Consider the following 18,063-nt stretch of genomic DNA (forward strand, 5'->3'; position numbering starts at 1 on the left):
TAAAACTGAAGTATCCCAAGTGATGTGGCAGCATGGATTTATATGTTCACTACTATTCTCTCTCATTTATTACGCATCCCAGCGTTCCTTGGTTTTCTGACCACAAATGCACATCAAAAAGAGGTTCTTAGTGAGCTGACCAAAAAGAGGCACAGGCTTTCTGTCTGGAGCAAGACCCAGTTGCAAGCAACACAAGTCACTCCAGGCAACATGTGTTATCTTATATTAGAATTTTCCTTACCACTTTGCACCCATTATTCTAGTTTTCCATAGTCTGGCTGAAGTTCTCCATGGATTTCTCCACTCCTTAAAAACCAACAGAATTTTATCACCTGCAATCTCTTGACATTTCTGCTCGCCTCATTGTTAGCTCATTAATATATAAGGATAAAACCTACTGGTTCCACCTTGTGATGCTGCACTGTAAACCTGGGGAAAAAATTAAAAGGAGACCCAAAATACACCTCCTTTCCTTGTGAAAAACACCCTCGCAGTGCGTGTAATGAGAAAATACAAACAGGAGGCAGCTTGCAAACACCCCTGAATCAGAGAGATTTGGAGCTTGCAGCCAGCTCTTACCTGATGCAACTTTGGGCTGATTGCCCACAATTCCAATGGTTCTTCCATTCATCCTGGCAAATCCAACCACTATGTTTCTGGCATAGGAGGGCATGATCTCAAAGAATTCCCTCTCGTCAACAATCTGGAAGAACAAAAGTTAACAAGAAGCCGTGTGAAGAGAGACAGGTTGGTGTGGTCAGCTGCAATTATATCTGTTACACAGTGAGAAAAAAAATATATAGCTTCCATAACAGGAGATTTTGCAAATAAATCGTTTCCTCTTCTTTCCAGTCTGTTTGTCAGTGTGTATGTGATACTATATTTACTTCCAAACGCATCTCATCAGGAGTGTTGCCTGAGCCTGCCACAAGACCAAAGCTGTTCCCAGTGTATGAAGAGTGCATGTTAAAAAAAAAGTTGACTTCCAGATTCCTCCCCCTCCAAAGTACTGATTTTCCCATACATCTTTAGCAAGTTGCAGTTCTTTAAAAAAAAAACCCTCATATTACTAACAAGGTCCTTCATGGTGGTTCACTTGACCAGACTATCTGTGTAACCCCACTGAAGTCACTGGGGTTACACAAGACACAGACTAGAGTTGGGCTTAACAGTATTTGCATGTAGGGAGTGTTAGTTGTAGCTGTGTTGGTCTAAGGCCATAGCAGACAAGGTTCTTTGGGTAAGTGTGATGCCTTTTATTAGACCAACTAAATAGTTGAGAAAATTATTCTTTTCAAGTTTTCGGGCACAAACACCCTTCTGCATATAGGGAACACACAATCAGTAGTCTGTGTCCCACTTGACTGTACGTTCCTTAACACAGCCCATACCTCTACCATTGTTTTTTCTATGCATGCTGTAAAGCCCCATCCACAACCATGTAAAGCAGTAAACAAAATTTATGTTTCGTGAAGACCCATAATCATAGATAAAGCAGTATGGACAAATGTATCATGGATGCCTAACACTTTCCATTGTAACTCCGTTTTCAGCTGCCTAAAACAACGCTATATTACAATCATTCAGGCTGAAATTTTCTATCTGTAGTCACTGCCTAAGAATTTGGCCTGAGAGTAAAACCTGCTCTCAGAAATGGCTCAACAAGAAATGGGAAAGACAACAAAAACATCTCAAGAGCATTTTGAACAGCTCTTGTGCCTCAGAGCGGGATTTGGAAAAGCACAAGCACTACTGAAAACCAGTGGGACTTTTACTTCCAACTCTTGCCTTTTTTTTTTTTTTTTTAATCTCATCTATTTTAAAGCAGGCACTAGGGTATAGCAGGGGGAGAACCCCAGCATCAGAAGTGTGTCCAGCCCTGTTCTAACCTGTTGGAAATTAATCCAGACATGACCAAGTTATCAGCTGTGGAATAATCACCATTTAAACAAAGGCAGCAGAATGTGAAACGGCTTGTTTCTTAATATTCAGACCATCTATCCCCACTTCACATGCTCCCAGACCCCACTCAGCCTCCTGGATTATTCTAAAAACTGCCACAGACAACTGAAACTCCATATAATAGACAGCAAACATTTAACTGCTACTGCTTTTCCAGCATCAAAATACTATTTGACTTGGGGCTTAGATTCACAGTGAGCTAGGAACCAGCAGGCCATGAGTTGTACAGTCTCCTCTCTTTCACAGACCAATACTGACAGCTCCATGCACACAACAGTGCTTTATCAGGGCAGCAAGTATCAGCCTTACCACCTATTTTGCAGGAACTCCAGAAGTCTGATAGGGTAACTTGTGTCACAACAGGGAACTAACACGGTAGAGCTAATGAGTATTCCCTTTGTTGCACTGCCTCAGAAAATCTGCATGCCAAGGAATGCTGCCTTTTAAAACAGACCTATTTTTATATAAGTAATTCACTGCTTCAAGACTGTCATGGGCTTTTCAAAGAGGATAACAACATTCTACTGCTGACAGTGAATACAGTGGTAAAAGCCCTGCACAACTATCTCAAAAGTGATGAGTTCAAAGCGCATCATTACCTTCAGGGAATTGCTTGCATTCCCATAGGTCGCAGGGCACCAAGGTGTGCCTACACCTTTAAGGGCAGAAGCAGCCTAGCAAGGAAGCCCTGCAAGAGCTCCACAGCTGCAGGTTGCCTGAGTAACAGGCTAATAAGGCAATTAGCTGGCACTTGCAGGGGGTCAGCTGACCAGAAGGAGACAGAGCCCTGGGTACAAATAAGAACAGGGCTGGGCCTAGCAGGGTTTGTTCTCTGGAAACTGCCAGGAGGAGCTCCTGTACAAGAGAGCTGCCTGATACATCTGGCTGCCTGGTTTGCCACTTCCAAGCGCAGTAAGTCTCCAGGAGCCCATAAGGTAGCCAGGGCTAGGAGGTACACTGTACAAAGGGGAGAAGTTTACCTTCTGGAAGGGGTACAGCATGGTCTCTTTTGATTATGGTCATGTTGCTATGTTTGTACCGGTAGTTTTGGGATGAGGCTATAAGGGAAGAAGGAGGCCTCATTAGTGGCCAGAGGGGGCACCTAATTGTGTAGAGCCCCAGCACCAGAGGAGTGCAGCAGACAATGACCAGTGGTTTGGTGACAACAGAAGATTGAGAGCTGGTGCTTCAAAGTGGGGCCCAACACACTGGGTCTAGGCTAAGAGGCCCATCTATATTAAAGGGGAGGAGGCAGAGTAGGCATCATTTTAAAGCAGGCCCTGGTGCCCATGCCTTCTGCTTAAATATGTGTTATCTTTATCACAGGACACTTGCTTTGTCCCATCCAATCTTAATTTTGGAATGTCCAAAGTTCTGAGTGCTTGACTTGATAAGCTAAATACTATTACTTTTAATAAATAGTAATCTATGTATAGAATATAATATAAACATATATATATAGTGATATTCACCGAAAGTAATTAGATGGAAAAAATCCAAGGGTTTCTATGAATGGATCTGAATTCCAAAGTAAAAGTTTTCTCTGTTTAAGAAAAAACAGTCCAACATACAGCATTATTTAAAAGAGTACAGTAATAACGAGGGTTGAAAATCTACAGTATTTTGGTTTTCTCGTAACACTTTAAAAAAGAAGAATAATACTGTCTTTCCACAGTCACATGCTGGGCATGTAAGTGAAAAATAACTCCTCAAAGACAAATCAAAAAACCCTTTTCAAACACCAGCTCCCTTATTTTTACTGTTTCTAGTACCTCTGGCCTTAGGCTCACCAAATGCAAGGGAAAGAGTTATCCAAACAGCTGTCCTGACAACAGAGTGCATTGAAAGTCCATCTCCTGTGGCTTTCTGTTTTTTTGCTTCCACCACTCAGAGCCATTTAATATTAATTTGTCACACTGATAACTCTTAAAAAAAAAAAAAAAAGAAGCAGCAGCAGCCAGCACTTAAACAGAGGGCTTACCGCATGTATGATGTCCAGCATGTCATATGCTTTTGTAGATTCCATTGGGACAATAGTATCCAACTCGGGAACCAAGCGGTTACTTCAGATAAATCCAATGCAAAGGAAAAACAACATGAGCATTCACAAAATCAAAATCATTCCCACAAGAAAATCTGCACCTATAATTCATCCCATCTGGGGCTGCATGGAGAACTACCACCAGGCTGTCAGCATCTTCCTGCCCCAGTTGCTCATGCATCAGGACACAGAAGAACAGAGAAGAGAAAATGTGAGGCAGGAAGAGAAAATGCAGCAGCACACATGGTGCTTCTGCCCCCTGTAGGTTGCACGGCAAGAGTTGGCTGGTACCCAGAGGAGCTACAGAGGTAGAGGAGCAGAAAACTGGCTGGCAAAGCAGGGAACAAGGAGCAGCAGGACAGCTTTGTTATTTCAAGTCTTTTCATTTTTCTCTCCCCAGTTAGATCCAGAGCTGCCACCTACTCCATGTCCTTTCCCCGATGCTCCTCACCTGCTCTGGTGTTGCTGGGGCCAGGGCTTCTGCTACTGGCTCCATGTCCCAGACAGAGACAGAGCAAAAGCAGCTGTACACAGAGTAAGCGGCACCAAGTGGCAGGGAGGACAGACAGCAGAGGGGGCACATAGTAGGGGATGCCGGCACTGGTGGAGGGGGCAGAGAACAGGCACCAGAGAGGGACAAGTGATGTTAGGGGGGGACAGGTACTAGGGCAGGGATGGGGGGGTCAGGTTGCATGCTGTCCTGCCACTGCTTTTCCCCCCTGCAATGGTAGGGGGATGAATTTAAGATGACTGTCCAATAATTAGATTCTAGACATGGAAAATTATAACCAACATATAATTTTCCATGTATAAAATCTAATAACGGGGTCGCTGCGGAAGGGGGGTGTGGTGTCATAATTCTATGTCATCCTGGATTTGAGTAAATCTAGTGTTCTTGGAGTGCCTGGAATCATTCACACTGCAAGACTGAGACCAGAAGTAATTATTTTGTAATGCCTCTTATCCCTCAGCACTGAAACAGCTTCTGAGTGGGGATTTTTATTGTTCTATCCCATTTGGCCATTGACTGGCAGAGTTCCCATTGAATAATTACTGTAATGCTGTTGGGACTTGGTTGTAATGTTAATTGTGTCGATTTACAGCTCTAGGCAACCTATTTAAATTGAAATACATAAGTGAACTGCTGTTAGTTAGCTCAGCCCCAAAACAGCTACACAAGTCTATGTACTAAGGTCTCTGGTTATACAGACATGTCACCGTCTCCTTTGCTTTTCCCCTTGGCCACACATTTTGTAAAAAGCTAAAAGATTTATTAATTGATTAACAGAATAATTAACTTATTAATGGAATAAAACTGACAGGAACACCACACACGCACAGTTCAATGTCTCTAAGTGACATCCAGGTGTTTGCATATTATTAGCTAAAGAAGTGCTTAATTGAAGGAAAGCAACTGACTGGCTAAATATCATACTAAACCCATAGATAAGATGTATATTTAACAACCTCACAGACATCAATTGTCTATAAACTGTTTAGCTATAAAACGGGCAACAAATTCAATGGGAATTCAGATTTCACATAACCCAGAAGAGCTATGAAAATGGAAATGTCAAACCAGACCTCCATCAAGTTAAGCAGGATAGAGTGCCAGGAAATTTTATCCCGCCTTTTGTCAAGGAAAACAGTCCCCAGCAAAATTAACTTTTCCCCCAGGAGACTGATCTTGCTTCAAAATCTTCTTCAAATCATCCTAGATAAAACTCCAGCAAGTACACAGACACAGAACGTGCAGTTAGAATTAACTTGGAGTACAAGCAAGCTGAGAGTAGATGCAGCTACTATATACACATACAGTACTAAGGCAGGATGGACCTGCTCTCTTAAGTATTATATAGTACTGTCATGTCAGCCAGCTATAGCAGATTGAGGCACCCTAATCCAGATAAATCTAAGTTTTAAATGAACCAGAAAATTACCCTGAACCAAAACTTATACCCCAAGGCAAATCTGTATAGACTTTAGGTAGAACCATATTTATTTGCTATGGACTTTACCAACTAGCCACTAACAGTCAACACTGAAGTTGAACATTGAAGAGACTCAGGATAGTCACAGTTAGCCAAGTGTTTAATAAAAAGTTTGCAAATGTTTAAACAAATTGTCCCTCTCTCCCATCGGACAAGGCCTTTCAACTTAGGTGCTACAGCCATGACTCAGGGGAGTGTTGTCATTTGACCTGAAAGAAAACAAGATTGAGTCCTGCATTTCTGAACATATAGAAACAGGACACCAGTACCAGTACAAACAATGGCTTCTGGAATAACAGAAAAGAGGGGAAAAAATCTTTCCATTTACACCAATGTGTACTGACAACTTTCAAGACGGGGTGTGGCAGTATAGTGTGCTTGCCGCTTTAAGAACATCAGGCAGGCTGTGGAGCAGCCTGACTGTTGGGTTCAGGCCCAATTAGGTAGCCACCTGACCACAGCAGGTTGCCTGATTGGAGGAGGACTGGGCAGAGAGAGTATAAACCCAGACCCTGTGAACAGAGCTGGCAGTTACACCTGGGGAGCTGGAGGAGCAACATCTCCCAGCCAAAAAATCACAGCTCCTAGAACACCTGGAGGTTAGGATAGGAACTATGGGGATGGAGGAGGTTCCTTCTGGTCCTGGGTAAGACCTGAAACTGCACCCTGCTGGGGTTGGATAGGGTGGTGGGACTGCCTGTGGTGGGGCAACCCCCAGAAAATGCCATGCCTGTGCTTCGCCATTGAAAGACAAGGATGAGGTGCCGTAAAGCCTCAGCCCCCACTGCCTTGTGGGTACCTCGTAGAGGCGAAAGGCTTGGGGCCAAGGTCCACTGAGTGGAACCTGAGACCCAGGGGGCAAAAGGCCCAGAGTGTGAGTGTGCACCCCACTGAAGGGATGGAGTGAGTGTGCGCCCCAGTGAAGGGGGCCAGGGGAGTAGTCCAGTGAGGGGTCAAGGTCCACCAAGAGGGGCCTGCGTGGGCCAGAGGCCAAAGGCAGCCCAGTAAGGGGCTGGCAGCATAATAAGGAAAATTGGATTCCATCTGTGAGGCATGGGACACAGCATAAGACAGTTCAGAGCCATGTGATTGGCCCAGTACAGCAGGCCTTAAATGAGCAGCCTCCCACATTCTTACATCAATTCATTTGACTTCAAAGGTGTGGCAGGAGAAAGCAGGGTAGACTGCCCTAAACCAGGGGGGGCGGATATCAATCTCTTTGGGTGCCCAGGGACCTCCCCCGCTATTACACAGGCAAATACCACAGCTGGTATACAACTAGAAAAGGATATAGACAAGCTACTACAAATGAAAATAGCCTTTAATTTGGGAAGAATGGACCAAATTTCCTGATTCCCAGCACAATAAGAAAGTTTATTTTAAGATGCTGGTGCAAATGCCTATTGAAGCAGCATTAAAGGATCAGAAAAAAGGAGACAGGAAGAAATTATGGGAACAGGGTGATAAAAAGGGATTATATGCACATATGATAGACGTATGTTCACAAATTCAAAATTCAAAAGGACAGAGGGCATTTCATAACTTACTGCAAGTTCTTGGACAGATCTTATATAGCAAGCAAGCCCTTGGTAATCTTCTGGAGCTTGCTAAAGGAAATGGTCCCAACTCAAGAAAATAACAGATGAGACAGTAAATCTTTGACAACTGCAAGACAACTGGCAGCTTCTCAAGGGAAAAGAAACTGCCCACCATAAGAGGAACTGTTTAAAAACTATGGGATGCTTTTGCTATGGAAAAAAGGAATGTAACCAATTTAACTATAGTAAAGGCCAGACACTTGGGTATTTGGGTACTGTGTGTTCAATGTTCACACAGAACACAACGACCATGAAGATTTATGTCAAGATTTATGTATCAAGCACTGCAATCAAACACTGAAGTTATAACAGCTTCTCCCTGATTTGTAAATATCTGTAAAGACAGGATTGTTTCTGAATGTTTTAATGAGTCAAAGAACATAATCTGGGAGGTGAAAGGACTATCTTAATATTACCCTGTCCTGCAAAAAGCAGTATGATTCTTTAACTAGCAATTGGCAAATTAATTTTTATTATGGTCAGTCCTGTAATAATCCTTGTGATAATGATTAGAAAATTGCTCATAATCCCTGATAGGCTGCAAAATCTTGTTTGAAAGTCCCAAGGGTCGAAGAGAAGACCAGTACAGAACCGGTGAAATCACAGAGTTACACATGCGTCCTTTCCTCCCCCAGCCACAGGTCTGGCCTCTAGAGCATTACAAGAGTGGTAAGAGCCACCAATATCTAAGAAACATTTCCAGCGCTCTCTGGCAGGAAGGCAGCCTCCCTACAGACTTATATAGTCCACTATGAAGCACAGTTTTATTGAGCTATTTATCATAAACTATATGCACTGCTAAAACCATCTTCCTATCTCAGCTCTGAGCAAGCCACCCAACACCAAGTCCCTCCCCTGTTTCCCCTTCATTGCCACACTGAATGCAAGCTGCGTGCGAGCTCTAACGAAGTACCTCCTCACCTTCTTGCCCCCTCAAACCTCCTCCCTACTGCTAACCCCAATTAATAAAACCAACCCTACAGCCCCTCCATTAATGAAGCAGTGCCAGCTCTTCACCTGGTTGTGTTCCCATCCCTGGCATCAATTTGTATTACCATAGACTGGTGCCCTTAGGCAGTAGTAATATGTACGTGACAAGAAAGGACTTATACACATAAGCATGTTGGAAGAGATAGACTGGGCTAGACCTATCAGTCTATAAAGTCATCAGGAAAGAAGGCAAAAGCCAATAGCTGCAGGATAGTTTTTCCTTTACATTCCCTCTGCCAGAACACCAGTGAAATTATACTGATAACAACCACCAGCATCCACCCAAACAAACTACCCCGCAATTACCTGGGATCATGACATTCACGGACAGGGGCTGGATCACGGTTACTGAGAGGCAAGTAATTAAAGAATTCCCGGAGATTAAGCAAAGCATCGATGTCATTCTCAAAGGCCCTGTGTGCAACCCCTGCAGGGAAATAGCAAAACAACATAGTTATTTGAAAGTGCCCCACCTGGCTTCATCAAGTATATGTTGATCCCCACCTGTTAGGTGTAAGGAGCTTTTTCGTTACATCACCCAAAGTGGCACCTGCAAAGCACAGATTACCATCACCATGGTGTTCACAACCACGTGGATATCAATAGAGCCTTATGGGGGATACTTAATAACCTGCCATCTTGCTGCTTAACTTCACGTATAAGTGTGGCAAGGCACCTTTGATGCCTGCCATTTTAAGGGCTTAAGCAGGCAGCAGAGCAGCCTGCAGGTGACTGCAGTGCCAATTAGGCAGGGTCACATGGCCATCAGGAGGCTGCCTGGTTGGAGGAGGCTCTGGTTGCTGGAGAATAAGAGAAGGCCCTGAGCAGTAGAACCAGTAGTTGCTGCAAGGAGCTGAAGGAACAGCATCTCCTGGCTGGAGTACTGCTACTCCCAGAACACCTGAAGATCAAGGGTAGGAACTATGGGGATGGAGGCAGCTCCTGGTCCTAGGGTATGACCTAAAACTACACCCTGCTGGGGAGGATGGGGTGGTGGGTCTGCTTGTAGCAGGGCAGATTCCAGAAAATGCCACACCTATGCCTCCCCAGTAAAAGGCAATTATGGGGTGCTGGAAAGCCTCAGCCCCTGCTGCCTTGTGAATACCTTGTGGAGGAGAAGGCTATGGGAGCACACCCCAACAGAAAAGCACAGGGCCCAGGCCCACTGAGTGGGGCCTGAGGCAGGGTCCAGGCATGTCGACAGACCCCTGAGGCCTGAGTGGGCCGTAGGCTGAGTTGGGGGGCCAGGTAGGTCAACAGACTCCTGATGCCTGAGGGGCATAAGGCCCAGAAGCCCCAGTGAGGGGGTGAAGTAGGAGCTGGCAGCCATGTAGAGTGGGATCTTAGGGGGCCTGAAGAAGTACATATGGGCTGACCTGGAGTAGAAGGAGTTAAGGCCCCAGTGTGGGGGTAGGAGGCCCAAGCATGTCTAAAGACACTTGAGGCCAAGTTGGGACATAGGCTGAGTGCGGCCCAGCTAAAGAGCTGGGGGAGTAACAGTGGAATTGGATGCCATCTGGAAGGCATGGGACACGGCAAAGGGGAGGTTGGAGCCATGTATTATGCCCTTGGCATCAGGGCATTAAATGGGTAGCCTCCCACACTTTTCCATCAGTTTATTTGAGTATATCAAAGCATGGCAGGCAAATCAAGGCAGAATGCCCTAGGCAGGTGGGTGGACTGACATTGCGACTGGCCTTGAGACAGCCCCATGTCACAATTAGACTTGACATAGCCATTGGGAATAAGCTGGACTCTCTGCCAACTCACTGTAACAGAGGCCTAGTGTTTGTCATAGACTGTATGGAAGATGGTAGTATTTCCTCTGCTATGCAGCCAATGATGCTCCTCACTTTATTTGTTCTCTTAAATTTGCTACCCAAGTTTTTGCATAAAGCAAAGAGCTGTTTTGCAAGGGAATCAATGTTTTTTGACCCAAGCTGGGTGTTGCCTTGATACAGCAATTGTTTGCTACAGTTCTGCCCAAGTAAAGCAGATGCAAAATATGTGCCACCATCTATAATTTATGAACACCAGGCATTTTCTTTACTCTAGATGGCAAAGTCTCAGTGGAAGTTTCCTGGGGATCCTCATGTCCTTTACCACTAGAGAAATTCCATACTAGGGACAGTGAACTTATAACATTTCCTGGCTGGCTTCCATAAGCATTTTGGTTTGGTCTGAACCACTAGCAGCAGGATTCAAGGTTCCAACCAGGAACCTGATGGGAACTGGAATTAAACACCCCCACATATGCAGTAGCTTGATCTCTTCAGGTTCAAATGTATAAGAAGATAAAGTGTGGCAAGGGGTCATTCCCATGAGGATGTACTCCTATAGTATCTTCCTTCAAAGGTGCATTAGCCCCTGGCAGCTCAGCAGTAAGAGAAGATGTCAGTGGGCTACTTTGCACAGTGCAAGCTGCAGCTGTCTCTACTTTGTCAATTCCTCTGACCTCCACACCATCTAATGTTTAGAATCTTGCACTGGAGATAGGGCAGCCTGCGTATTCCTGTGGCAGTCCGTGAATATGACTCATTAAACAACCCACCAGGAATCCTACAGTGCTCAATAAGATTTTCCAGGGAAACAGACTCGCAATGATTTTCTCTGGGTTGGTGGTAAGGAAAGAGGCATCAGATTCAAGTGAAAAATCAGATGCTAGAAAGAGATAGCAACCTCACCTACAGGTTTGCTATGGTGACTTAGTAAAACATTCTATAGCATTGTGTTAAAATTGTTTAAAAGGCTTTAAAAAATACATACTAATTCTCCCTCAACTGTGGAGGAAATCTCCACGACATACCTACTAGTTGTTCTTTGGTGGATAGGCTACAGAGCATAAAAAATAACTATTTGTTATCCAGAACACGAAACTCAATACACAAAACCTATAACCTTCACCAAGGAATTTCTCATAGAAGCCCTTGGCCCACCATGAGTGGGGAAAAAAGCAGTTTTAATACCACTCACTGGAGCTGCTACTTTATTCAGTCTGGAGCAATGGATCATACTTTAAGTGGAAAAAACAGAGCTCCCACCTGACACAGCAGTGTGTGTCTTTGCACCCCCAAGCTGCTCCTGAGTGACATCTTCATTTGTAACTGACTTGACTACATCAGGGCCTGTAATGAACAGGTAGGACGTGTCCTGAAATGAGAGGTGACTGAATGTGAATTAAAAGTTGCAACAACAGTTAAAAATCCTGAGTAAATCTGGGGAGGATACTGTGGATTCTTCACAGGGGGTAAAAAAAAAAAAGATCAAACCCAGGCTTTAAGTGAAAAGTGAGTCTAGCCTGAGCAGTGAGGTACTCCTGGGCCTCTCAAGTTCTGGCATTCTGGTTAATGGACTACTATAGTCACAGTATAATTATTTCTGCTACCAACCAAAGCTAAACAAGGTCTTGTCAGCATCAGGCTTGAAGACATCAATAAAACAAGGTTGGCTTAAAACACCTACTTTTATTACCCAAGCCACAAAGTGGCTTTGGCTGGATAGAACTGCCTCACTTGGGGTGGGGGAGAAGATGTTATAGTTGGTTTCTATGCATCTCCTCCATAGGCAAACTGCTGCTGACAAATATATGAAATAAACTGGAGGGATTTTTTTTTTTTTTTCCTAATCTGTTTCAATTACTTATGATGTTACATGCTATCAATTCTCATTACACAATTCCTTCCAAAGCCTACTGCAGGGCCATGATTCTGTTTCTGGAAACACTTGGGAAATCTTGGGAGTGTGTCTTTTCCCCCTGTCCTCCTTTTCTAACCTAGCCCATCCCCAGTAGACCCCATCAATCAGATGCTTCTTCCCTGGCCTTGCTTCAAGCAATGAGCTACACTAAACTAAATGGATCCCTTATTAGCAGTAGTAGGCATCAGTCTGCCTCACAAAACAACAGAATTATGCCGAGGGAGATATCAGCTTGCTGAACCCATATTAAACCATCCTTAAAAGAAAGAAAAGGGATGCAAGATCTTCAGAATCAAACTGGAAAATCAGGACCAGGGCCAAAAGCCAGCTTGTCCTCTGCTTTCAGTGCCGTTTGGTCCCAAGAGGTTTGTTCCTGACACTTAACCTCTTTTACCGAATAATGTAGATAAAGATTCTTAAAATTACTACTTCTGACAAGCTGTCCTGACTTGTTTCTTTTGCGCTGCTGACTGCAAAAGGTCTTGGCAACTGTCAGTTCTTCCAAATCACGGTGTATGTGTGAGAGGTCACCCAGACCTTTAATGCATATGCATAGGCAGGAGTTCTGGAGGAACAGAGGCTGCCCAGACCTTCCAACCCTGCCTTTAGCCCACTGAGATAGAAGCCAAAGGCCAAACTGAGCCCACCATTTGGTGCCTCTGTGGCTGTATAAGCGTCCAGGAAGCAAACCCAGGTCTTCTGTGTGGCAGATGAGGCATCTACCACTGAACCACAGGGGATGACTGCTAAAGGAAATAATTGTTATTTAATCTGCTTACAAGTGATGATACTGATAACCCCCTACGCACATGCAAGCATGTGGGGAGGGAAATCTTTTTAAAATTCAGCATCCCAACCATTTATGGGTATGGAGAACCTTAAACCCAAGGAGACCTTCATCTTGACATGGGGATGAGAAGACTGACATTTAGTAGATATCCAGTCTAAGAAACAAACAGAAAATTGCCATTCTGGGAAAATTATTCAGAATAGTGCTAGTTAAAAACACTTCCAACCCTCTTTTCCTATTACAGTTAACATATTTGACATTTCTGAAGGTGGATGGATATCTAATGTCCTGATGATGTACACTAGTGTTTTGTTTTATTTTTAATTCTTCAGAAGGAAGGATCATTTCTGAGGTTGAAAGAGACATGTTCATTAATAAGGTTATCTGAATATGATCAGCACTAAGCAAGGTGTTTTCCTGTCATGGAAGGACTCTTTTGACATTAAAAAGATATCCAACTTGACTTTGCAGTCCACCCTGGTGCTTGCTTTTAGTGACTGGGAAACTGGAAGCTGCTATTATATAAATACCTCAGATAAGAATGGCATCTCTATTAGCTGAGTGCAGGTGAATAGTGAAAAGGATTGTTACTGAATGAAAGCAGGCTCTGGCAACAAGGAAAAAGAGTGGAAGGTAAAGAGCAAAATAGCTGATAAATGGGAGACAGGAAAGGAAATCTGGTTAAGTAACAAACAAGAAACAAGCTTACAGGAAAGAAGGAGAAATGTCTAGTTAGCGGAAGATGTGTAGAGCATCTGGCAGCCCAGAGAGCACAGGCCTGGCAGCTGAATGAAACAGAGTCCCGGGGACAGAAAAGTATTTCTATCGAGGATCAGGGTCCTCACATGTTCAAAGAGCCAACTGCATCCAAACCTTTGCACAATTCTGAATCTAGATAAAATGGCCAAGGATTCCAACAAGGGGTCAGATGCTACATCCTTACCTTCACCATGAACGTAAAATCCGTCAAGGCAGGCGAGTAGACCGCTCCACCTGCACAAGGGCCCATGATGAGAGAAATTTGCGGGATTACCCCCGAGCACAGAACATTTCTCTGAAAGAGAAAAAATGGAAGAAGACATCCCATGATACCAAAACCCTCCAGATTCTGAAACCTCTACAACAAAAATTTAGAAAAGTTGCACGGTTAAAAAAAGGAAAACTACAAACCATAAGATGTTCAAGTTCCACCAGAATCCCCTGCGCCAGGCAAGAGAAAAGATTCCCTCAGTTTTGCAATAAGAAAACAAGAAACAGGACACAGTAAGAATTTCTCAATGCAAGGAATGGCTAAAACCAGTTGTTGTTTTTTTCCCTCTCTTAATCCTGCTTTCTTGCCACATGGGCTCTGCATATCTGTGTTTTGGACAAAGATCATCCTTTCCTTCCAGTCTGAGTTGTGGCAGTCACTAGTTGCCTGCCCCTGCCTTTGACTGCTTCCTCCTGCATCACAACCATCCTGACTTCAATCCTTCAACAGAGCGTGACATCTCAGAAGGTTACAATATCTTCACTCTCTAGGCAGCAATGGGTGCAATGAGCAATGACTATGTCCACTTCCACACTGCGAGGTTTGGCCAGTCTAGCTAAGTCAGTTGATGGAATAACAAGATCACGGCCCAAAGCCAACTGGGTTATGCCAGCCAGACCCCTGCTGTCAACTCAGCTGGGCTGCCAGGAGCGTCTTCTGTCAACTTAAGTTGTCTTATTCAGGAAGGCGGTGCAACTCCACCAGCAGAAAAAAACCCTGTCTCACCATATGCCATGTCTCCACTGGGGGGCTCTGTCACAACAGCAATAGCAGCAAATGCTGGACAGAACTGCTCAGTCTTCTGACCCTGCAGGCCAAATGTATGGCACAAGGCCAGTCCACGAGCTAGATCAGGTCCTGAGCTGCCCCCACCAGCTGGAGTCAGGCCCCATGCATCTGGCTGAAATACCTCATGCCACCCCAACCCACTGGACTGAGCCCTATACCACCCTGCATGCCTGATCCAGTACACAGGGCCACATTATCCAGCCAATGGGGCTCCCCCACAGAGGTCCAGAAACTTGGCAGTGAAATTTTTGGACTCCTGAATCTAGCCCTCAGGCCAGGGGCTGAGCACCCTTGGCGTAGACAAAGCCTGAGAACCAGAGCAAGCTGCTTCTGCAACACTGCTTATCTTGACAGATCAGGTGACAACCGTCATCAGGTCAGTCCATGAATACAAACCTATCATATGACACTGTAATAAGTAACAGCAAATTACTTGGAGGCCCTGCAAGGAATCCATTTTTATACTTGCCAAGGGGTTGCTAATTTAACCCCTTGTTTGTATCTTTGCCAGCTCTATGCCTGAGTGAACAGTACAGACCAGGAGAGACAAGCCTGTTCCCCGGTTGCTTGCAGACACTCTTAACACATGGGATGTTGAGTTGTGGAAAGAAAATATTTGTAATGGACAGAAGAGCTGGACTCCACTGGAATGCTGTCTGCCCCAGATCCCATTTCATTCACCTGCTTCTCACTTCTCTAAATGAGAGGTAAAGCCCTAAACTCAAAATGTATTCTGGAGGAGGAGACCTGCTGTGGCAGAACATGTGAGCCCCTTCAAGGTAGGGCTTCTCTCCTTTGCAAGTCTCCCAACAGACTGGATGAGTTTGGTTAGACCAAAGGTGTAATGCAGTGATTTTGCAATGGGGTGTCATGACAACCTTGAAGGGTACCCTAGGGAGAGGGGAGATAAGCAAGATAAGGGGTTCCTCCTTCTCACCACCTCCACTCAATGTAGCACAGGCCAAATGCCTCTCCCCCTTCCTAGCCCCTCTTCAAAGAGATAAGCAGTAAGCACTATAATTTTTTTTTTTTTTTTTTTTTTTTTTTTTTGGAATGGGATGCTCTCAATGCACAAGTTACGGAGAGTTGCCTCGAGTCTAAACAGGTTGCGAACCACTGGTGTAATGACTGGAGTGGACAGAGGAAAGCATGAAGAGTGAAGGAAAGGCTGTATCTTCAGGTAACACAACAGAGGAAAAAAGCAAGAAACAGAGGATATGCTGCACCCGGCCACTCCAAGATGCACATACTGCAGGAGCATCGAGGAGTACTTAACCTCTGTTGGCTGGTCATGTTGCAGAAGTCCCAAGTCAAGAGGATCCACTTGGCTGCAAGTGGCTACTGTTCCATGGCCTTTGAAAATCAAGCAAGACTAACAACTGAATGGTCAACAACACTCTTAACCTCAGGGCCTTCTGGTCATGCAGCTGCTTGCTCTCAGAACGGTCCCTCCCAAGAATCCTTCTCTACCACCGAGGTAAATCCTTGTTGCAGGTCACTAAGACATGCCTGCTCCTTTTAGGGCAGAGGCAGCCTGCCAGAGAGCCCTGTAGGCTCAGCAGAGCTCCACTGCTCCAGGGTGCCTGAGCAGCTGCCTAATGAGGGAATAAGCCAGCACCTGCATGTGGTAAACTGAGCGAAAGGAGGCAGGGACCTCAGCACATACAAGCCCCAGGGCTGTGGCTGGCAGGGGTTAGTTCTCTTGCATGAAAAGGCTGCCCTTAGATGTCTGGTTGCCTGGTCTGCTGCCTGCAGGACTCCTAAGACTCCTGGCATTCATAAGGTACCCTGGGCTGAGTAGCATGCTAGACTGGGGGAAAAGTTTGCCTTCTTAAAGAGGCAGAGCATGACCCCTAACATTATTGTTATATTACAGCCTAGGGGCTGATGTTTGTGTTGTCATTTGCACCAGTGGTTCAGGATGAGGCTGTCAGGGGAGGTGTGGAGGCCTCATTAGTGCCCAGAGGAGGCATGCGATCACCTTGAGCCACGTCAGCAGTCAGCTCAGGGCTCAAGTAGTTAGAGCTTGTAAATGGAAGGTGTGTGCAAGCACAGAGCACACAAGGGGCCAGATGGCCTGGTACCAGAGGGACATAGTAGTCGTGGGGCTGGAGAGCCCAACACCAGAGGGGTGCAGCAGTCAGGGGCCAGAGGGTCTAGTGACAGGAAAAGAGGGAGTGGAGCTAGTGCCTCAAAGCCAGGTCCAACACAGTGGGCCTAGACAAATTAAAGGTGCAGTGGCTGAGTAGGCAGAGGCCCCAACAGGTAACAACAGTTGTATAACACCCACAAGGCATGGGACGTGGTATAGAGATGGTTTGGAGCCATGCAATTGGCCCGTAAGGCTTAAGGTGTCCCATGAGGAACGGACTTAGAGCAGGACCTGGTAAGGGGCCCAAGGACCAGAAGGGTCTAAAAGGGTTCCATGGGACCTTGGCAGTGCAGAAACTCATGGGCAGCCTCCCTACTTATTACATTTCCAGGTGAGATTAGAAGGCTCCCTTTGGGCAGAGCTGGCACAGTCATGGAGCCCCGGGGGCATCACAGATATGCCTGGGGACCCCACACCATGATACCTTGCATTCTCCATCAATACTGTTTCCCACCAGTCAGAACCTTTGTCATAGAATCATAGAAAATGAGGGTTGGAAGCATGGGTGACTGGTGCCTCCTGAGTCTGGGATGGGCACCCGCAGAAGCCTCTGGTGGCAGGGGTGCAGCTGGTGAGCACCTGCAGAAGCTGCTGGCAGCGGCAGACGGCCCTGTCAAGTGGGCCACATGCCCCTGTCCCTGTGCCGCCCCTACCAGTTGCTTATGGTTGGAAGGGACATTGGGAGGTCACATCTAGTCCAATCCCCTGCTCAAAGCAGGACCAGCCCCAACAAGATCACCCCAACCAAGGCTTTGTCTAGCTGGGTCTTAAAAACCTCCAAGGATGGAGATTCCACAACCTCTCCAGGTAACCTGTTCCAGTACTTCACCACCTTCCTAGTGAGGAAGTTTTTTCCTGATATCTAACCTAAACTTCCCTTGCTGCAACTTGAGACTATTGCTCCTTGTTCTGTCATTTGCCACCACTGAGAACAGTCCAGCTCCATCCTCTTTCAAACCCTCTTCAGGGAGTTGAAGGCTTCTATTAAATCCCCCCTCAGTTGTCTCTCTTCCACACTAAATAA

The 18,063-nt window shown here is 45.4% G+C and overlaps 1 protein-coding gene across 2 annotated transcripts in view; it reads right to left on the reverse strand.

Annotated features, from left to right (window-relative positions):
* The window catches only part of PCCB (propionyl-CoA carboxylase subunit beta), a 47,191-nt gene that overhangs the window by 14,622 nt on the left and 14,506 nt on the right, over window positions 1-18,063 (reverse strand). For both annotated transcript variants that reach the window (XM_006270468.4, XM_059730743.1), the window contains exons 6-10: window positions 14,012-14,122; window positions 11,624-11,732; window positions 8,889-9,009; window positions 3,944-4,025; window positions 580-703 (exon numbers count right to left, since the gene is read on the reverse strand). In XM_006270468.4, the coding sequence (XP_006270530.3) occupies window positions 580-703; window positions 3,944-4,025; window positions 8,889-9,009; window positions 11,624-11,732; window positions 14,012-14,122 (547 nt within the window). The remainder of the gene's footprint in view (window positions 1-579; window positions 704-3,943; window positions 4,026-8,888; window positions 9,010-11,623; window positions 11,733-14,011; window positions 14,123-18,063) is intronic.

Source organism: Alligator mississippiensis, chromosome 7 (genome assembly GCF_030867095.1).
Source record: "Alligator mississippiensis isolate rAllMis1 chromosome 7, rAllMis1, whole genome shotgun sequence".
Lineage (NCBI taxonomy): Eukaryota > Metazoa > Chordata > Crocodylia > Alligatoridae > Alligator > Alligator mississippiensis.